Source organism: Salminus brasiliensis, chromosome 20 (genome assembly GCF_030463535.1).
Source record: "Salminus brasiliensis chromosome 20, fSalBra1.hap2, whole genome shotgun sequence".
In the NCBI taxonomy this organism is placed as follows: Eukaryota; Metazoa; Chordata; class Actinopteri; order Characiformes; family Bryconidae; genus Salminus; species Salminus brasiliensis.
In genome coordinates this window covers 10,697,196-10,720,515 of record NC_132897.1, presented here as the reverse complement: position 1 = coordinate 10,720,515, position 23,320 = coordinate 10,697,196, and the positions used below count along the sequence as shown (strand labels likewise).

General features: G+C 40.0%; 1 protein-coding gene across 2 annotated transcripts in view; it reads left to right on the top strand.

Annotated features, from left to right (window-relative positions):
• Nucleotides 1-22,400, top strand: part of homer1b (homer scaffold protein 1b) — a 37,360-nt gene extending 14,960 nt beyond the window's left edge. For both annotated transcript variants that reach the window (XM_072665197.1, XM_072665196.1), the window contains 7 exons: nucleotides 5,008-5,139; nucleotides 9,385-9,477; nucleotides 10,823-10,980; nucleotides 19,177-19,333; nucleotides 20,338-20,448; nucleotides 20,541-20,621; nucleotides 21,116-22,400. In XM_072665197.1, the coding sequence (XP_072521298.1) occupies nucleotides 5,008-5,139; nucleotides 9,385-9,477; nucleotides 10,823-10,980; nucleotides 19,177-19,333; nucleotides 20,338-20,448; nucleotides 20,541-20,621; nucleotides 21,116-21,304 (921 nt within the window). In that variant the 3' untranslated portion in view covers nucleotides 21,305-22,400. The remainder of the gene's footprint in view (nucleotides 1-5,007; nucleotides 5,140-9,384; nucleotides 9,478-10,822; nucleotides 10,981-19,176; nucleotides 19,334-20,337; nucleotides 20,449-20,540; nucleotides 20,622-21,115) is intronic.
• The last annotated feature ends 920 nt before the right edge of the window (nucleotides 22,401-23,320 follow it).

Here is a 23,320-nt window from a genome sequence, read left to right as displayed (position 1 = left end):
ACACTCCTAATGTGGAAGCATGTGCTCCGCTGCTGCAGTTTAGAGCTGTCCACCCACTGTGCAGCTCCATGCAATTACAAGCCTGAAGCAACTTATTATACAGCTGCCTGTGCGGAAAATACCATAGTTTTGTAAAAATTACTTCATATTTGATGAACTTCGAAAAACTGGTCAGGCAATCAAGAATTGATGACAATTCCTGAGTCTAATACATTCCCTAATTCTTCAAACCTTGTTGGCTAATGTTCTGAAAATGAAACTAATTGATACTATGAAAATATTATAAGTCCTATTTCTCACATAGACATGAAACAGAAGTTGTAAGGAGACTGGCTCGTACAACAGGGTAACGGTATCCAAAACACCCCTCAGAATCCACCATGAACGACTTAACGAAACCTATATGCCTAACGTAAGCCAAAGCTTTTGGAATGGCCCTAACAGTCACCTGACCTGAACATAACTGAGGATAGTTGAGAAAATATGTGAGTAAAATTTAAACATGCTGTTCATTTTTTTAAATAGCCCAGTCGTTTTGTATTGAATGGTTTATGGTGGGATTGTATTCAGAGTGAATGCAGTCTGCAGTCGGCTCCTGCTGTGGACACCCATCATAAAGTGGCTAGATATGCTAACCCAACATTCCAGCAGGCTATGTAATGTTATTTAGAGCAGAGCTAATTAGCTTTCCAACCCAACCCATTTTGGAAAGCGGTGGTTTAATGGTGCTCCACAGAAATTCTCCTCTTGATCTCTTCCAATTATGGTGACACCCTCTAACAGAGCATATCTATATGGAAGGATGGTAGGTGGATAGTACCTAATATTTTTTATAACATAACATGGTATTGACTTGTGTGTGAAAGGTCACACTGTTAGGATATAGGTGTGTGCATTTGTATTGCCGTGCACTCGAGTAAACATTATCATGGTAGCAAATGTGCCATCGTTTCCAGTCTTCCAGTCTAGCATCAGTTACATACACCAATGTAGTTGAATAGTGTAGAAACTCAGCATTATGTAAAGAACCTAAAGTCCAGCCTACATTTATTAGGCTGAGTGTAATTCTTGCCATCATTCTGTAAAGCTTGTCCAGCCTTGCCATAGATGCTACAACAGCGAATTTGTGGACGGGTAAATTGAGGCACTAATGTAATTGTGACGTCCACAAACCAAGGCCATTGCAGTTGCCACTAAAAACATGAAGGTTGACTCCAACACATATCTTTCTCTCGCTGCTTTATGCTTTTACCTCTCTCTCTCTTTCTTTCTCTCTCTCTCTGTTTCTCTCCCCTTCTTACTTGCTCTCCTCCCCGCCTCCGGAGTTGCTCTCAGCTTCACACCCACACAAACACATTCGCTTGCAGTAATGCTGGTCATTCCATCGATAACATTTGGCTGTCTTATAAAGGCAGCATGGCTTAAGATTTAGTAGGGGCTCTTAAGTGTTTACGGCCGGTCGTTCTTGGGATCATTCCCACCCAGTTGAAACGCTGTGGCAGACAGACGAGGAATTTACTGTAGGATCATTTGCTCAAGTATCTTGCCAGTAAGCTCAGCTATTTCTTAGCTGCCTCTTTCTTTGAGAACTGTATTTAAGGGGCACACATTCACACACACACACACACACACACACACACACACACACATCCCTTGAATTCGATCGACCACCGTGGCATGATCTTTCCCGTAGGAGCTGTGCATTGTGTGAGGGTGTCCAGTGAACAGATCAATATTACATCCATTGATTCCCTAAAAGTACATGACCACACTGTATTGTATCCTTCACATCCTGTTGATGCTTTCACAGCTCAATCAATTCAGGCTAAATTAGCACCTAATTTGACCTTCTCATCTTTTAAATCACACCTAATGTAGGGGTGGACAGTATGACCAGTGTGACAGTGTTTCACTGTTTGACATGATGTAAATTTGGCAGTTGTTCTTTACATTGTGACAGAATTAGACCAATAGAAATCCAAAATTATACAAGGCTGTGTACTGGCAAGGACCTGGCATTGCGATACATATCACGATACAGGGGTTACAATTCAATATTTTGGACAGGCTAGGGCCAAACCAAACAAACCCACAAAGCAGAGCTTCTGACAGGCTAGGGCAAAATCTAAGAAAACCAACAGAGTAACAAAAAGGGGAAAACAAGGAGCAAGGTAGAAATACGGCAGAGGAGGCGAGGAGCAGTTATTCCTGATGGTTTCCCTTAGAGCAGGCCATAGAACACACTGACCACCATGGTTGGCGGGGCTAATTCACTGCACCTACCAGTCTGTGTACTGGGCCTAAGAAGCCACAGTCCCAGGTGCTGTGCATCATGAAAACGAAGGGAAGTCCTTATTTGGACCTCTGGGCGGAGCTCTGGGATTGCCCTGGGGGAGAGTGTGGTAACAAGGTCCTGACATACTGTGGGCAAGGGAATATAGATGGGGATTTTTAACCTTTTTTGTAAATCAAATTTTTTAATAAAAAATAAACACAAATGCAAATAATTAGTATAAGATAGCAATTACTTTTTCTGCAATCAGAACAGTAAGATCTGAGGATGGTCGGGGTTTAAACACCACATAAAATAAACAGCTGTCTGCCACTAATCTTTGCATGTAAACTGTTACGGGGGTCACAAATTCGACTCCCGAGCCATGCTACTTTGCCATCAGTGGACAGAGTCTGAGTAAGCACAATTGGCCGTGCTCTCACCAAGTGGGTGGATGGCTCTTTTGCTCTTCATCACTCATAAGCAACACAGGCGTGTGTTAGCTGGTGTTGCGGAACAGGACCCGGCAAAACTTCAGGATATCGATATTTTCATACACCCCTATTTGTCAATTTAGAATTTAAAAGACCAATTTGGACCAATTATAGAGTCTGTGAACAGCAAAAAAACTGTGAGCTGATGTGACAGTAGACTTAAGAAAAACTAATCTGATTAGAAAGTTTTACAGACATTCTCTGTTGGGTAACAGACATGACAATCTTTAATTACTTAAGCGTTTGACAAGTAGGTGCATTAATGTTAGTGTTTACTGCGCCAAAACTGTCAAAACACATCATGCTGATCATTAGAATCAAAAGAAATATACAGAACCCTGCAACAGATCCACACAGTTCACTGGCTAATATGCTTAACACTAGCAAACTAAAGAAACGACACCTTTGTGGTTTGTTTTTGGTTTCTTTTGGTTAATTGTTTGTTTTTTCCATTTTATTTATAGAGAACATCAGTCATTTTGCCTGTAGTTTTGTAATGCTTACCTGTCCAGCTCTGGTGTTAAAAGTCTACACTCTAAGCAACAGAGGATTTTATATAAACTTAAAAGGAGGTTTTGGTTCATATCACCTGTGTTACCTGATTTGGTGCTACATACCTATTTTTTAAAGAAGTGGTTCTTAGAGAGACCCCAGATGGCCTGCATTTTGCTCTATTGGGAAGGAGCAACAATCTGGGCCTTCTGGGGAATCTCTCTGGTCTGTTTGGAGAGCCAACTGAAGACTTTAAAGAACCATATGCAAGAGGTTCTTCATTACAGAGAAGAACCATTTAACCAGGCAAAATGTTTGTTGTCATGGTTATGTACTGTATGTTACCATAGCTTTTACTACACAACCCTTAAAGAACCTCTGATGCTCGACCCTCCTTTTCTAGGGTCTGTCTTTAATAGGCTTGCATCAGTTTTTACCTTTTGCAGGGTGGGATGTCTGACAGCCCCTCAACTTAGGTGTGCTAATTAACACTAGTAAAATCACTGTAGTTTTAGCGAACAATTTAATGCGATTTTCTCAAACTCATTCATTTTGTTTGGTAGATGTTTTATATAGATTTTGAACTGTGTAGTATGTTTGATATAAATGTACAAATATATAAAAATAATATTGAACTATAAATAAACTGCAGTTCAAGCTTGTGAGGCTGATGATCTATGATTTGCTTTTTTATAACATATGTTCATTAGCCTCCTCCTCTTGGTTATGGACACACTGTTCTGTGCTGGTTTAGAACCAAAGAAAGCAAGGTTCTCCCGCTAGTAGAACAGAGCATTTTCCATGATAGTTTTGTTTCTAACCATTTCCAGAGTAATGACTGGTGGGAGTATATCTTCACTAATGGATATAATGGAATAGAATATTATTGTCAGTGCAGAACTACAACCAGACTGGATGGTTTGGGCAGTGTGGACAGAAACTTCAGAAAATAGACAATCATTTGATGGAAGAGTGGTTTAAACTATCCTCTTTTGACATATTAACTAAAAACCCTTTTAGCGGCTGCTCTGTGTGCTGATTGCTGTTGCTGTGTCAGGTATTTAACTAGGCCCTGAGCTAATATCTAAGCTGAAGTTGTCCGATCCACCTTAAAAGATAAATGTACACAATACCTGCATTCACTGGCGTCCTGAGCCATCAGTGTTTTCTTCACGCTCTGGGATACTTCTGACCAGAGACATTATAAATGAGGAGACCGGCCACTAGCTGAAATGGGATTGGGGGGGTCTTGTAATGCTCAATATGGCTTCTGAGGTAGGTTAGCTTTTTAGTCCTACCTGATAACCTCACAAACACCTGGTTACATCTGGCTTCATAACCGTGTTTTACCTCCACAAAATGGTAAAAGAAGGTGTGTGGACGTTTGGGTGGACGTTTTAAATTTATCGTCTTTAACCATAGATGCAGATCCTTTTCACTCCGAGGTCTCTGAGAATCATGTCTGTTAATGGCACCTGCAAAAAGTCGTAAAACTTCTATGAGCGTTATGGGTGGGTTGTTCTCACAGTGACACCATCCACCATGATGCCCAAGCTCTGTTAGCTTCTGTTAGCGGAGAGAGCCAAGGCCTGGCTGAGGCCTCAAGGAGAACAAGCAGCTTCGAACACCTCCTGTCAGGCTTCTCCTCACAGAAAGAACCCTTTTTTTTTACTGCTTAGGATCTGACGTTGAGTTGCTCGGCAGCAGGTTCTAAAGAGGTTCTACTTCTCCTTGTGTGATTTGCTACAGGCTATAATAAACAGCACCATCACCCCCAACATGAGCTTCACGAAAACGTCACAGAAGTTCGGCCAGTGGGCAGACAGCCGCGCCAACACGGTGTACGGCCTGGGCTTCTCCTCCGAGCATCATCTGGCCAAGGTGGGTGGAATTCTCTACAGTGCTCTCTCTCTCTCTCTCTCTCTCTCTCTTTTTCCTCTCTCTCTATCTCTCTATCTCTTTTGCTCTCTCCTTCTCTCTGCATCTCTGAGTTGGGGAACACCTACACACTGTGCCCTAATGAGCAGCTGTACAGTCATCAGTGCGTGGGAGGCTTCTTCTGCGTGGTCCTCTCCTCTCTCCTAGCTCTCGCTCTCTCTCTCTTGTGCGTGCTCTCGCGCTCCTCTGCATTATGATTAAGCGCTGTCATACACTGGGGGTGGAAAACTAGCAAGGCCTCACTATGAGGCTTATGCAAGAGAGACATCATGCCCTCTCTCTCTCTTTCTCTCTCTCTCTCTCTCACACACACACACATACACACATTCTCTCTCTCACACCAGCACAACTCCTTTCCTGTCAAATTCCTTCAAGTTCTCTCTTCCTCCCTCGCTATTCACTCTTTTGTTTGCATCAGAGAGTCTCCACGCAGAACCAGTCTGTTCTCCATAATGTTCACATGATCGACAGTTTTGTTTCACACTAAGCATACACACACTCATCACACATCTGAGTGTAAAAGGTGTGAGGAAAAGAATGCGGAAAGGTGTTTTGAGGTGGAGTGCAGGAATTGTAAGCAGATATGCTGTAGGGACAAAAGTATTGGGACACTTTTGTTTCTCCTGAAATCAAGAGTATTAAAAAAGAGTTGATCCTGCCTTTATTGGAATAATTGTCTCTATATAATAAAATAAACGGACACCCAAGGCACATTTCAGGGTTCCTCAGCTTTCCACATTTGAACCCTTGAAGGACCCCCTAGAAAGCCTTCTGGAAGATTCCTTAAGGAATCACCTAATCCAGTATGGTCTGAAACTTCTTAGAGTGCATTTTCATAGTCAGCAGTCATGCAGGACCACTCGCCTCCTGCAGCACCTCCAGCCACCCACATTGAAGGAGGGGGACGGAGTCTTGCTAGTAGAGGAGGCACAGGAGCGGGGTGGGGGTGGTTGGGGCTGTTATACTAGGAACTGGATCATATTTGAGCCTGTACGTGCAGCCGGGACCAGAGGTGATGGCTGGTGCTTTCACTCGATGCTTGGTGGGGGGTGGTGAGAAGAGGAGGGAAACATGCTCTGATATGATAAGGGCATGGCTGTGGTGCACTGTGATGTAACTGAATATCAGAGGTTTTCACAGTGCTTAGCGGCACTTTTTGAGTGTATGAATGTTTAGAAGTTGTATTACACTTTAATCAAAGAGGGATATCACACCATGGATTGTGTTCAGTATGACTAAGAACATAAACTAGCAATGCATAAACACACTTTTTGATGATATTCTTTAAGAATTATTTATTTTAAATATAAATTGTCACTGTTACGCAAAAACTTTTTTTTTTCATCTCCAAGATGGCTACTTTACAGGAGAAGGAAACAACTTTGTAACTTCAGTCAGTGACGTCAGTGTAAAATAAAGATTTTATTCCAGGTCATTTTGGAATATTTCATCATTAAATTTGACACAGTGTACAGAACAACTGCAAAATTCAAATTATGCAAAAAAGTAAAAATTGGCAAAAAAGCAGATACACATTTTTTGTATGACAGTATTGATATGGTAAATATAGAATGCATTCATTTAAATAATGAATAATAAATAAAAGCAAATGCTTAAAATAAACATTTTTGGGCATATATGTTCTTTAAGGAACACCCAGTAGTGCTTGAGAAAAAGGCTTCCTCCATGAACATGGAGCTTAAGGTTCTTGCAGGTGTAAAGGAATCCAGTGAGGTTCTTGCAGTTGTTTAAGGACGTTTGTCAGCAGGCTGCAAGTGTTATTACAAACTTCTTTTACCAAAGAATAGCCCCACCAGTTTGTACGTAAGTCCTTGTATTGGTACTGTTAAACAATTCTGTAAACATTTCTGCAGTTAAACAGTTTTGTAATCTGGAGATGCTGTAGGCCCCTCAGCACCCCACTTCCTGTATCCCTGGTAGGACGTAAAGCACCCACTTTCATAGGGCTGTGGATTGGCAGGAACATGGGGATATAATACGTATCACTATACAGGGCTTACGATTCAATGTACTGCGATACTGTAAGCAAGACGATATATTGGGATTTTTAAAGGAAACTCATGGTGTGAAAACACACCATCATATGTATAAAATCTGAGTAGAAGAAACATTTCCCTTCTATTAACTATTAATTATAATAATTATAATACAGTGTTTTTGAGAATCAATATACTATTGCAAAACATAATATTGCAATACTTCTAAATATCAATATTTTCCCACACCTCTGTTCTTTCTTTATCCAGTATTCATTCCAAAATACTCTCCCTAATTCAGCTACAGGAGGTGATTTAGATCTCTCAGAGTTAATTACATGTAAATCGTATGTCAAATTTTTTGACACTGGAGCGCTACAGAATAACTAGGACTGCTTAACCCCCTTACATTCTCTCCTACAGTGAGGCAGCAGCAGCAGCAGCAGCTGAATAGAAATGACCCTCTAAATGCATGCTCAGTCTTTTCTTATGTGTGCATTCACACCAAGCAAGCAAGTCCTAAAAGGGCATGTACACTCATGCAGGGCATGTGGTCCTGACTTCACTGCAAAATATGCAGTATTTCCCCAGTGATTGTAATTGGTAACCTTTACATCTAGAGGAGGAATTTTTGCTTTCCTGTCGTATGTAATGATATTATTAATTATAAAATTCATGACATATATAGAAATTACATTTACATTCTATTCTTTATGGACATGTTTGAGTCTTCACTTCCAACTTATGTCTGTTCATTTTGACCAGATCTTGATCTTATGTAAACAAACAAGACTTGAACACACAATAACAGATGTTCACCAAATTCCATCATAATAAATTATCCACTGTTATAACGAGGTCCACGATTATGGTATTAATTGAAGGTGTAGAATCTGCACCTCCAACCGAGTTTCTCTGCTTGAATCAGGAAACATTCTGAGATGATACTTTCTGTGAATTCTAGGGGTTAGTTACTGTCGCAGCTTCCTCTCTCACTCTCAGTTTCGACATGCTGCAGTATAACTGAGCCTGCCCCCTTTGCCCCTTCTGTTGCGTTCTTACAGCGAGACAGGAGCATCTGAACTGAAATGACCTTTCTAAATACGTGCAAAGCTTGTCCATATGTGTGTGTCTGTGTGTGTGTCCACACCAGGCACTTGGATATCCTAAAGGGATTGGGCGTGTGCAGACATGCAAGCCATGTGCCTCTGACAGTTTTGCTGCTAAATGTGCACAAACACTGTGAACTGTGATTCCTTCACTGTTCACATTATTCTCCTACTGTTATTGTTTTTTCTGGCCATACTGTTATTCAGGTGCCAGACTTAATCATACTACTACTACTACTACTAATAATAATAATAAAAACAGTAGATAGAAAGAAAGAAGAGTCCAGCTACTTTAAGGTGCACCCATTGCTGACACATTTTTAAAATTATGCCATAGAAAAGGATATCCAATATCCAGCATTAGCACCTGACCTTACTCTAGTGTACCATTTAGTGTTACTAGTGCTACTGTAGCAAAAATGGGCCAAAACACCCCTTGAATTCAGAAGAAACACTTGATAAAGAAGTGTCCACAAACGTTTGGACTAATAGTGTGCACAGCACAAGCCGTACATTTGTAAAAGGTGATGTGCAAATGGTAGTCGCACATAAAATAGTACAATAAAACAATAAATTAATAAGTAATATTTTATCATTATTTAATTTTTTTTTTTTTTAATCAATGAATGAAATTGTCATTTTAGTCGATTACAAATAATATAGGTCGTATACTACTTTCAGTTGTCATAATAGTTAATCAGATAATAGGTTCATGTTTATCTGTCCTTTTCTAGTGGCCAAACTTCTCTACAGGGACAAGACAAGCAATTAGTACAACATGAACTGACAAAGTAGCTGAATGCATTTATCACAAGTGGTGTCTGCAAACATTTGGGCATATAGTCTATATCAAAAACCTATCAAAACAATAATTAATAATTCAATTATAATCATGTGAAAAATGAAAAACTCTTTTAGCTTCAAGGGTGGAATGAAGAGAAGACAACATGATCTTAAGACACAGTCTGGAACCTGGTTTATCCAGGGTTAAGAGTTGAAGACTATGTAGGACAGGGATGCTACTACTAGTCAATGTTCTTGCATGATGTTTAAAATGATAAACTTTCTCCATCTCTCCTCAGTTTGCAGACAAGTTTGCGGAGTATAAGGAAGCAGCTCGCCTAGCGAAGGAGAAGTCTTTAGAGAAGATGGAGATGGCCAGCTCTCCTTCTCAGGTGTGCATGAGTTCCTTCACCTCACTCTAATATCTCTGCAGTGCTTTTAACATGCAGTGTTCATTCCTTGAGAGTTAAATTTCCTTCTAAATGTAAGACAGAACATCCCCAGGGCTTTGCACTCCAGCAAGTAGTTATGAAGTTGTATTAATTAACGGTTATGCCGTTGAGCAAAAACCTCGCAGTAGTTGATTCATTTTTCAAATGGCTTTTCTCTGCTTAATCCCAAACGTAAGCCTAAGTGATGCATTGTTATTGATTGTTATTGTGCAATTGGACAGCTCAAACCGGTAATTGCTGTGCCTCTGCAGTAATTTCCTGTTAAGTATTTGTTGTTATCAGTACAGTCACAATAGTGAGCGAGAGGATTTCCCAGAGGCAGTAACAGGGATTCCTCCATGTTATGCTTTGGCAATCACAGAAAAGGCACAAATACAACTGCTGGTGTTACAGCTAGACATAAGAAAATAGGACTGTGTTGCTGTTATGGCAGGCCCTGAATAAGCAGTTTCTTCATCAACCAAATGAACATGATTTGTATTAACTAGGAATGGATTAAAATACCCAAAAAAGGCTGACAATTAATACATGATTGGATTATGTAGTATGTATGCAATGCAGGGGTGGCCAATATGGTAACAAATGATCAACAACTTTGTTTAGTACTTGATGCCCTAAACCAATCAAATAGGACTGATATAGCTCTTAATAATAAAACATGAAACACTTTGTACAATTGTAGCGAGAAAAACGCATGCAGGAGATACAATAGCAGGAGACCACGTTGGGTTCCACTACTTTCAGCCAAGAACAGAAAGCTGAGGCTGCAGTAGATACAGGCAAACCAAAACTGCTCAGTTAAAGACTGAAAAACGCCATTAGCCATTAGCTTAAACCCATGGACCCAGCTTGCCTTGTGTCAACAGTCCAGGCTGGTGGAGGTGGCATAATGGTGCGGGGAGAATTTTCTTGTCACACTATGTCATCGTATGAATACCACAGCCTATTGTAAATAGTGGCCTCTCTATATGGCCATTATTTACCCATCATCGAATGGCTACTGAATCCAACAGAACACCTTCAACAGATTCACAGCATAAAAGGCCTCAGCTTGAAGTCGTGTGGAATTCATACCATGAAGAACTGAAGCTGTTCTGATAGCAAAGGGAGGCCCTGCCCACTATTAGTATAGTGTATATTACTGTGGAAGTGTTGATATGACTACTGATTTACCAAGAATGCTATGACAGATTAGACACCTTGTTGACCTGTGACTCATGAAGGTGACTCAGGTCTATTGGGCCAGTGAGTTTCTGAGTTTCTGAGTTTCTTTGCTGCTTTACAGGAATCACCTGCTGATATTCATTCACCTCTGACCCCTCCCGTCACTGCTGACCTCTGCCGGGTGAACGGCACAGGCGATGATGTCACCTTGTCTGACGCGTCGCCAAATTCAGAGCTGCAGTCCGATCTGTCTCCCACCACCCCGTCACTCGCGCACAGGTAACTATAGCGCCAGCACCTGTACTCTGCAGTGTTTGAGTGTGCACTACAGAAAACTAACAGCTTGGCGTTGTGACTACAAGAGGAGCTTTCACAGCCCTCAACGCCCACTTGATCTGAGTCCACGTGTTGTTACTCATGTGTTCGGTTCAGTCTGCTCAACTGCCCAACACGGCTTTCCGAAAGCGCAGGCGAGGCACCTTACATCATCTCAGCTTAATGTGGTTTAGCTCTCGATCGCCACTTGAAAAACACTGACAGTCTTTGGATAAGAGGACACTAATGTACAGCGGCCTGAGCCGCCTGCTACACCCACACTGCAGCTGTCTGCCAGATAGCTATTTAGAGACCACATTTTTTTTTTTTTTTTTCTGCATTTAAAGAGCTCATAACACAAAACATTTTCATAAAGCAGTTTAATGTACTAAGCAAACATTGTGAAAGTTAGACAAAACGTACCATTCAGTCTTGGATCGATGTGGTTAGTATTTGACAGCTAAGCTGCAAAAATAGCCAGTTTGCAATACAAAGCCAATGGATAGCCACCTTATTCAGGCTGCAGTTAGAATCACACTTTGTCCAGATAGCAGTGTGTTAGCTGATGCGGCGGAGCTGGGGACCCGGTGCTTTCATCGGAGCTTATTGGCTACCCGACAAAATGAAGCGGTGCCTGGTTTCACATGTATCCGTGCTAAACCCTTCCCTTCCTAGTGTTGGGAGCATTGCTATTGCTAGAGGGACCTAGGGACGGGTGGGTTTTTTGGCTCTACCGTAATTGGGAGAAAAATTGGAATGAAAAAATTCAACCAAAACAAGCTGATTGGTTGATTGGCTGATTGGCACGAGAGAAAAAGAACAATCTCAGGGACTTCGAGATTTGTGGCGAGTACTTGGAGAGCACAAGTATTCTCTTCTATTAACGCTCATAACAAAAAGTACAGATCTTGCCAAATAACGCTTAATTACAATAATTAAATGTAGTGACAGTTAAAACGATTAATTCTGGCTGTTTTTCATATAAAAACATAAAAAAACAGCGTAAGGATTCAATTTTTTTACGTTTAACATTCACTGTTTACTGTTTAGATTGGAAAATGAAACACAGGCTCTCTGTGGGATCTCTAGCATTTTTACGAATGCCAAAACATTCCTAGCCAAATGATGCATTCCTCATGCTGAGCAGACTTTGTTGATTAGGTCGGAGTAGGCATCATCTGTTTGTGCGCATCCCGTGTAATAAGTCAAAGCGTTGACTCAGCGATGCCTCATTGGTCACACAGTATGACCAGAGTCTGTTTCTTCAGGATTAAATGTCTTATTTTCTATCTTTTTTTTTCAGACACGTGTTTAAAGCATGTGGGGTCTGCTCCTTCTGATAAAAGCTGTTGTGCACTTTGTGGACATTCATGTTTTGCTGAAGCACGCAGCACACAGGCGGTGTTTTGACGTTGCAGGATTTGCAGCGTTTCTATATGCATATTTTTAAAGTAACTGATTTCTTTAATGACTGCGAAAACATTGCATCCCTCTGATGTTCTGTAGCCACTTAAAAGGACTCTCTTTAGGCCTGTCTTTGTACATTTTAAAGGAATAGCTCGACTAAGCACCCTACTGTAGCTAACTGTAAAAACAAGCCACTAGCCAGCTGATAGCATGATGTCATTTCATCGTTCTAATGGGTGGCAGTTCAGTGTTCACTGTTAGCAACATTAGCAGGTTTGATTGAACTACTTACTCAGCTGTTTTGTTCTTGATATGCAGTTCCAATGCCCAGTCCTGCAGGGATGGTGTGTTTGTTTTGGAGGACTGTAAATGTTTTGTGACTTTGTGACTGTTGGAATGTTTCATATTGTATTTTTGGAATGACGATGCATATCTGTAAACCTTTCTGGAAAGAGTTTTATTTTCTGAATTAATTAAATATCGCACCCCCCCCCCCCCCCCATTTCTCAGGCTCTTGTAAATTCTTTAATATTCTAAATATTTTTACAGTGGTGCTGATAGGTAGTTTCTGCTGTATTATTATTTATGATTTACTAAATGACTAGTACATCTACATGTCTTCTGATTGTTTTTATGTCATATAAAATAGTGGCAAGACTAATATAAATAAATAAATTGGGCACTATTTTGCCATATATCCCTGTATCTATTTCTGGTTGTATTTAAAAAAAGGTTTTAGGCCAAAGGCTCCTCCTCAGTTTGTAATAGCTACATGTGATGTAACTTTTCAAGCTATTGACCTCTAAGGACATCTAGTTCCTTTCAAGACTGTTGTGACCAAATCTGACTTGATATGTTCCTCTAAAACTGAGCAATGACCCTGAATGATTCTGTTGACATCTTATTCCCCTTTCACCCTTCAACCCCTTGAAACCTAGACGTTTTATTCAGAAATATTCAGTATATAATATGGATTTTCCAGTATCCTGTTTAAATGATTCAGTATCTACTATGAATTGTTCAGAAACCACCATGAATTCTTCAGTGTCTACTATGAATCCATTATGAAATATTTTGTTTCTATTATGTGTTATTCAGAAGACACTATGAATTATGTAGTGTGTATAATAAATGATTTAGAAACAACTATGAATTATTTAGTTTCTATTATGAATTATTCAGTTTCTATTGTGAATTATTTACAAGCCACTATGAAAAATTTAATATTCACAATAAATTATTCAGTTTAATTACTCATTATTATGAATCCATGATGTGTTTACAATGATTTTTTTTTTATTACAATGATCTACTATAATTTATTCAGTATCAGCAGTGATACTGTCTAGTTTATTTAGGATCCACTAGGAATTATTCGATAATTAGCATACTAATATAGCATTTATGCTTCTTGAGGGTGAGTTGAAGCATGTGCCCACATTCAGGCCCTTTAAGGTATAAAGTCAACATAGCATTGACTGATATATGAAAATGATGTTTGATTAGTTTTATCTCAGCTACTAAATTATCTACAGCTGATTTTTTTTTCTGAATAGTAATAGCGCTGAGCTACTAAGCATAAACTGAACTAATTAGCATAAAACTGCACTATTTCTTGGTGTGAGTGTGCCTCTAGTCATAGGGTGCATTCACTCACTGAGTGTGTGGTAAATTTACTCTTCACACATTCACTTATGCAGCACATGAGAGTCACGTTGACGGTCTGTTGCATTAGCTGAATGGTGAAAGCTGGAGCAAGTACTGTTTAGGTGGTGTTCAGAGTGTGGAGATGCACAGACCTTTTTCAGATGAATAGCAGAACATGATAGTGGTCTATTGGCAGATATGGATGGGTACACTGCAAGCCTGGCAGTGTAATGTGCTAGGCTGGTGCGTGGACAGGCAGGGACAGTGATGTAACTGGTGGGGGTGATTGTTTATTGATTAATTTATGGTGCGCCTCAGAGAATTCACTGAACTGGTTCAGATGGGCATTTATCTAAACTCTCATTTCATGTTGCTGGTTTCCACAACTGGTCTAATACAGTTTATTATGGAGGTGCAGGAATGAATACATGAATACAAGTCCACAGTTAATGCCAAGTTTATTTCAAATGTTTACATGTGAAATTCAGACATGCTGTATAGAATTTAATAAACAATGTCTAAACAAAGAATGCAGGACGTCAGTTTTATCCATCTTCCAAAGCGTGTCCTAAGTCAACAGACACAGTTATACATTTTAAACTTAGCAGTCTATGCAAGAACAAATTAATAATGGTGTGGTTCCTCAGGAACAACCAAGAACAATGGAACTATACAATACAAACAATATTTCAAAGGATTATGTTAGATAAAATTGAAGTTGCAGTGAAGTCGTAGTCAACCTTTTGAAAGTGGACCTTGAAGCGTGGAACATTTTCAGTTATTATCCCTATCGCAGAATCTACTTTGTGGAGCCTCACTGGGTTCTATCTAAGGGCCTATAAGTTAACATTAAATATGATAGTAATGTAGCTATAAGAGTGATAAAGTGAAGTGTACGTACAAGGTGTAAAGGGTTAACACTTTCTGCTCCATGGTGATCCTGGCTTTCCAAGCTGGGATATGCAAAGAGATGATTTTGTCGAGATGATTGTGTTCGTATTACTATATGCAGTTAGAACAACACTGAAGTGTGAACAGGGTATTTTCAGATCAAACACTGGCATTTATTTCCTAATAACAGCATCACCAAGTCACATGACCCCTACACTGACTTCCTTTGTCCAGCTGCAGACTGGACTCTCTTTTTTGAAGAATCAAATTATATTAAGTCATTAAATAAAAAAACAACAATTCAATAAAGTTCTGACTCTTAATCATGTTAACTAACCAACTAACAAGCAAACAAACAACTAAATAAACGAACAAACAAATCAATGTTTTTGTTGTTGACAAACTGATGATCATAGTTTATTCATACCACTAACGGCTCTCTAAAAAAAAGAACAGAAACATTATTGTTTAATTAATATTAATAATTTGAGATTACTTTCTAAAATTGTTATTATGAATAATCCAATCAACCAGAGAAATATTATAAAAATGAAATGTTTTATTACTTACCAAAGATGAGGTCATTTAACGGGTTCACCTGTTCTGCTTTCAGTAGAATCTCTGTCCTTCTCTCTCTCTCCCCATTTTCACTACAAGACTCTCCATCACACTGTCTTTCTTTTTCTGCCCCCCCCCTTCTCTTCCTCTGTCTGTCTGTTTGTCTATCTGTCTGTCTGTCTCTCTCGCTCTCTCTCTCTCTCTCTCTCTCTCTCTCTCTCTTTCACCCTCTCTGTCACTTTGCTGCCTCTCTCTCTGTGGGCCTCACGTTGTTTTTTTCTCTTTCTCTTTACTTTCTCTCTCTCTCTCTCTCTCTCTCTCTCTCTCTCACTTTCTCTGTCCCTCTCCATCCTCTTTCTCCATCCTTTCTCTTTTTCTCTCTTTCGTCTCTGGCCTTCTCTCTGTTCCTTTTTCCTGTCTCTTTCTCACAGCCTCTTTTTCAGTCTCTCTCTTTCTCTTTCTCACTTTCTCTCTTCACTAAATTTTCTCTCCATCTTTCTCTCTCATCCTTTATATCTGCCCATCTCTCTCTGTCTCTTCTCTCTCTTTTCTCTCTCTGTCTCTCTCTATACTCCTATACCTGTCCTTCTCACTGTTCTTCATTCCCTTCTTTCTCTCTCTCTCTCTCTCTCTCTCTCTCTCTCTCTCTCTCTCTCTCTCTCTCTCTGTGTGAGTATCTCTCAGCCAGGTTGAGTCTGCTGTGTCTCTGCTGGTGTGAGGAAGCTTTATAGGCTTGTGGCTGCAGTAGGTGTTGGAGTGTGGGCTGAGGCGCTGCTGTCAGTTGTAGTGGCGTGTGACAGAGAAAGAGAGAGAGAGAGAGAGAGAGAGGTGGCGCTGACGTCAGTGGAGAGGTGGCGGTGTGGTGGGAGATGAAAAGGAATTAGCGTGGCTCCTTGTGGGCTGCGGTGTGGGCGTTTAGCGTGCTGGAGTCTGAAGAGGCAGCCTGTGTTACGCTCTGGCTGGTGGGTGGCTGAGAGGAGAAGGGATGAGGAGACGTGCCGGGGGGGAAAACGCAACACAAGAAGCCACTCACTCACTGTGGAGGATGCGAGGGGGTTTCTGTGGGCTGTAATCCATTTCGATGGCAGCATCTCAATGCTTCTGCCCATGCTTTAAACCTGTGGCCCACTTATCTCCCGTTTCACTGAATGGAGGATTCAGGTTTTTTTTTTTTATGATTATTTTGGCATAAAATCAAAATGACACAATATCCTTCCCACAATTACCCCAAATGCAACGCCAATCAGTGAAGACACTCTTCAACAAAGTTTGCTTCTTTAGCATCTTTTGTTACAGTGATATAAGCTTCTATCCCACCAGTAAGCATTACACAAACTTACACAAATCAAGACACACTTGCCTCAGACTAGCATTGAGTTTATAAATAAATGCTTAAAAACGGAAAAAATCAATCATATTCACCATTAAACCCATACATGCAGTGAACACACACATACACACTAGTGATCAAACACACACAATGACAGTAAGCACACATGCCCGGCGTGATGGGCAGCCGTTGCTTCAGTGTCTGGTGAGCAGAGAGGGCGAAGGGCCATGCTCATGAGCCCAACAGTAGCAGCTTGCCGAGCACAGGTACCCACAACCCTGTCAGCAATAGCCTGGTGCTCTAACCACTGAGCCACCACTGCCCCAGGGCCTTCCAGGACTTCAGAGAACTGACTTCTCGCAAAGTTAGTTTTAAATGGGATCAAAAGTAGCACATTTTGAAACAGCAGAATTATTATCTGATCAGAATGTTTTTTTTTGTGATATCTCCCACGGGTATGGCCTCAAGAAGCTGGCATAAAGGCCTTTTGTGTCAGAATAATTACCTGAATCAACCTGATTTGACACTGGGGAACCTGGTTTGAACCACTTTTGAGAGAAAGTAATGGTACTCTAGTCTTTCTGGAAGACAGAGGTACCTAACTTGTGAATGCTCTACAACAGCATCAAACAAGATCACATGTATGCTAATATGTTTGTTGAATGCTTTAAATACAAGCTTTAAATGTCTGTTGTAAATGTAAAATGACCTACAATTTGCATGTGCATTGCTGTTAGCTTAACACAGCAATACTACTAAAATTCAATTGATGGGCTAGTAAGAAATTAGCATTATTATATTATATATATAATTATAGTTTTTTCCTAATTGTTTTGACAGAGTATTTATGGCTCAAACTCAAGGCCTAATTCTAATAGTCATGGTAGCCTCTGTATCACAATAGTCATAGTAGCCTCTAATCACATGCATAAGTATACTGACAGTTTGAGGCAAGTGTGTGATAATTAGGTTAAATGGTAACATGATGCTCATTGGTTCTCATTTCATTGCTTGTTAGCTGCCTGGCTAAATTAAAGAACCAAACGTTGGACAGACTTTGACAGAGCGCAGTGATGAAGTGTCTTTTCTAGCGTTTAAACCTGAACTGTTAGCACTTCTAGTATTCACTACGGCATGTATGGAGCCATGGTGTCAGAATTTGCTGAACCTGTGAAAATTCACTCTGTTGACTGGATATTTCCACTCAGCAGGATTTGTTAGGCAGCTCCTTTAACGGTGATGCTCTCGAATGTGCTCGAGTGGCTAAAGCACACATCGTCTTTGACAGACATCTCAAATTAAACAGCGCTTGCAGTGAGACAGAATGGCATTGTAATTACATGCGGCCTCAAGTAGCCTCTCTATGCCCTCTTTGCGCTTCAGTGCCACGAGAGTAACTATGCCTATTTTTCTCTTAGATATATGATCTCAAGTAGAGGAAGGTTTCAGCACTTGTAGGAGATATTTTCTTGTCTACCCTGAGGCGATGGTAATCACTGATCTACATATTCTGATGTTGGATTATCACTGTGGTGTGAAAAACTGAGCTAGAATTACAAACTTAACATACATTGGAATCACCACACCCCTGCTTTTATCTTTAAATCTTCTAAATCCATTTTTTTAGTTAGCTCTTGACCAGCTAGATAGCTTAGATGGTTTATGTGTGAACAACCAGAACAAGCTAGTCAACCAACTAGTCTAGAAGCTTGTCTATCAGCATGACCATATTGACCCAGCTGGTTGACCAGCATGACCAAGGTTTTCATCTGGATGACCAACGTTTTAACTTCCTTGACCATCAAGGAACATCTTACACCTGTTTACAGCTTACAGATGGTCTTGAGCTGGATTTCAGCAGGAATTCATTTTTACACCATTTCCTTAAACTGTATCACATATGACTCAACTTTAAAATGTTTTGATCATTTTCCATATTTTGAGTTGAATCAACTTATTATACTCATTTTAGCTTTTTACCATTGGCAGTTGGATTGTGATTGGCCCATGCAATCAAGTCCATGTCATTGAATCAGCTGTGCTGTGTCAGTAATATGCAGTAATTTGAAGGGTTTACCATGTGAAGTTACTGTGTGGCTCTATGCTGGCTGGGTATTTTAGTGTTCACTCTGGCATTACTTATGTAAAATCAGCTATTTTATTAACAAAGGCACAGATTATGGGTTACACAGGGGGAATTTGTCCAAACTGCATTGAGCATTTTAGTATTAACACTGTAAATTATGGTATTTGCCAACTGGTATTTTCTCACTTTCTTTTGCCTAGCACTGATCTGTCTTTATTTTTTCATTATGTTTGTCGTAAAGCCCGACTACCAACAAGCACTGGGAGGCAGAGCTAGCAGCCCTGAAGAGCAACAATGCTAAGCTAACGGCAGCACTGCTGGAGTCCACGGCAAACGTCAAGCAGTGGAAACAGCAGCTGGCGGCTTATCAGGAGGAGGCTGAGAGGCTTCATAAAAGGGTGAGAAGCAGTGTGATGACAAGATAAGACGCGACAATGAAAGGTTAACAGTCAACCTGACAGTGCGATTACATAGAATCCATCCAGACAGATAGGATTGTGTTTTCTCGATGCCAGTCACAAAAAGGCACCTGTCTAACCTGCTTTAGTGACTGTAGTATAATTAAAACCTTCTAAAACTCAAAACATCAACTATGAAACACCAAAAATCCACCATGCTATCCCAAACTGAACTGATCAGCCAATATATGGAAACTCTTCACTGACAGGTGAAGAGAACAACATTAATTATTGGGTTACAATGACACCTGTCAAGGGGCGTATATATAAGGCAGCAGGTGATCAGTCAGTTATTGAAGGTGGGGCCAGATTTTGATGGCTATATGATTGGGTCAGAGCATCTCCAAAACATTAGACAGGTCTTGTGGGGTACAGGTCCCAGTATGCAGTAGTCAGCACCTACCAAAAGAGGTCCAAGGAAGGACAACTGGTAAACCAGCAACAGGATCGTTGATTATTGATGTGATCCATGGAGGCCCCATCTCACAACACACAGGACTTAAAGGATCTCCATAAGGTTCATGAGCCAAACCTTCAGAGGTCTTCTGATTACATGTCTAATATACTGTTGGTTTCCCATGTGCCACCAAAACATCTTAGACCCACCAGGCATTGACTCTGCAAGACCTCTGAAGGTGTCCTGTGGTATCTGGCACCAAGTTCAGATGTTAGCAGTAGATCTTTTAAGTCTTGTAAGTTGTAAGGGACACTGGGGAATTTAAATTTGGGCTATACCCCATTTACCCCAGCCCCACTGTGTGCTGTGCTGTGACAAATTCTTCCTGTAACCATCATTAGAAATATCTGTGACGTGTGCTACAGTAGCCCTTCCATCAGTTCTTAGCCTCTGTTGCCATTACAGCTGGTCAAACTGAAACCTAGCCAGTGACAAACCCAATACTGGTCTCTCTAACACTGATCCTTGGTGTCGCATGGTCCTTCAGGTGTCAGAACTGGAGAGCCAAAGCAGTCAAGCCAATGTGATCAAGTCTCAGAAAACAGAGCTCAACCAAACTATAGAGGAGCTGGAGGCCACACTGAAGGCTAAAGAAGAGGTACCAGTGCTACATTACACCTTCATTTTTCATTACCTCTTACATCAGTTCTAATAAACAGTAATGGAGCAGTAATTTTCCCCCTTTCACAGGAAATGGAGCGTTTGAGAGAGGAAGTGGAAAACGGCAAGCAGCTGCAGTCACAGAAAGACGCACTTGAACGCAAGCTAGAGGTAGGGGCAGGTTCTGGCACAGCTACACTGCGTCCAAATCCGCATACTACACTCTTAAAAAATAAGGTGCTGCAAATTGTTTGTTGAGCGATGCTATAGAAGAAGAAACAGTGCAGTGTGTGTGCAGTAAAGTGATATAGTGGTATGTGGTTTTGGACACAATCCTACCTTACTATTCAAAAGAAGATGTGTTCATCTCAGATAAGCAATTCCAAGATTGCTGCATCCCTAATTCATTTAATATATAATGCAAAATGTCATAAAATTATATTCTAAAATAAAATACAGTAAATTCATAGCAACAATTTATGTTTTGGCCAAAATAACAATAAAGTCAGACTATTTTTTTGGCCAAAACAGCTTTATGTATTGCTTTCAGTAACTATATTCCTGGCATATTCAATCTAAAGAATTCCTTACTTTGCCTAAAGAACCATTTTTTCAGAGGTATACACTTGTATTACAGCACCTTTTTATCCACCGACTCCTTCTAGGCTACAGACTCTCGAAACAAGGAGCTGGAGGAGCAGTTAGCAGACGTGGAACAGCGCCTGGAGGCCAGCCATGTGGAGCAGGAGAACTTCCGCAAGAGCCTCAAAACGCTGCTGGAGATTCTGGACGGCAAGATCTTTGAGCTGACGGAGCTGAGGGACAACCTGGCCAAACTCATAGAGGACAGCTAGAACCCTTCACTTTCACCTCTGCCTCAAAACATGTACTTGGAGGTATCCCAGTGACAAGAACGAACAAAATACACAGCTTCTCAGCCCAGACCGCTCCGGTCCGAAGTACTTTTAATTCAAAGCCTTCTTATCGGGAGGACTCGTTATTAATTTACTTACTTATACGGTGTGATAAGCATTGGGTTGCACTTGAATTTGTATTTTTTAGGTGGGTAATATTTCTTCAGTGCCACTGCTACCTACTTAGGTGATATCGCCCATGTAATACTTTTATTCTCTTTCTTACTGTTTTGTTTTCCTTATTGGTATATACCTATATACAGGTAGTAATCCCAGTGAAAGTAGGCGGCCTACAAAGACGAACATGGCTGCACGTAGGCTCTTCCTTTCAAAGGTGCTGGTTTTCGTGTGCCTGGTTAATTGGCATTACAGGACATCTACTATGCTGCTGAGGACACTCAAATCAATCACAACCACTGGATCGTCCGTCACACTTCACGACAGGATGTTCCGAGCCATATATTGTAGCCAGACCCTGATGGCTTGCCTCGTCACCTGCAAGGAAACTGCCTCAACGTTCAGTCAAAGCTTCAGGATGTTCTGCCGCTGACTTCTCGACAACAGCTACAAAGAAAAAACAAAGAGACCTTAAGAAGTCACCAAACACCAAACACTTAGATGCAGGTGTGGCATATTGGCCTGTAATGTACAATGAGCAATATTAGAGTGAGTCTTTATGCCACCTCAGTGTATTTATCAGGTATTCCAGCTAATCTATGGACTAATGTGGTTTAGTGGAAATACCCCTTCAAGTCCTCCTCAGACCAATTCTGATGCTTTCAGGCTGTGCCGGCCTTAGTCTATACATTTTTCAGCACTTAATGTTTCATTTGATGAGGATTCTTCTGTCTTTTCTTTTCTCTTGAATTTACCAAATGCAGTGTGCTCAGCTTACAATTTGAAATGGTATAATGTGTTATTATGAACTGTACATGCTGATGGATAAAGCTACATAGAGCACTGTCAATAGGATTGTATTTATAGATGGGGAAATTACATTTTATTTCCCAATATTAATAAAAAATATTTCAAAATATCTCGCAAAAGGTGCTTAAGAACAGAGACAGGACTTGTGTGGTTCATCCAGGATTTAATGGTACTATGTTTCTACCTCAGAGTATGTCGATCAATTAAACCTAGTAAATGTTTTGTTACTAATTTAATGCTTGAACCCTAGGCTTTTTTTGTTTTAAGACCTGTGATTCAGAAACTACTATAAATAATTCAGTATTTACACTACATGTTTCAGAATTATGAAGGATTCAGTATCTACTATGAATTATTATCTTAATATCTACACTCTATGATTAGAATAGAATCTACCATAAATAATTCAGGCTCTACAATAAATGATTTAGTATCTACACTAATGACTCAGAATACAATAAATGATTTAGTATCTACACTAATGACTCAGAATACAATAAATGATTTAGTATCTACACTAATGACTCAGAATACAATAAATGATTAGAGTACTAAATAATTTGTAAGATATCATTTATAGTAGATACTAAATAAGTTATTGTATTCTGAACAATTCAGTGTCTACACTAAACGATGAAGAATCCAATAAAGTATTATACTATGAATGATTCAATATGTAAAAAAACAAGATTCAGTATTTGCAATAAATAACTATGTATCTACGCTACCTGATTCAGAATGTACAATAAACGTTTCAGTATCTACACTACATGATTTAGAATACATTGAATGATTCAGGATCTACTATAAATGCTTTAGTATCTGCACTAAATCATCCTGTATCATCACTACATGATTTTGATCATTTGCAAATGATTCAGAATCTACACTAAATGATTTAGAATCTACATACTTCAGGATCTACAATACATGACAATTCAGCATCTACTATAAACATTCAGTATCAACACAAAATGTATCTAAACTAAATGATTCAGAATACAAGAAATAATTCTGTATCTATTATAA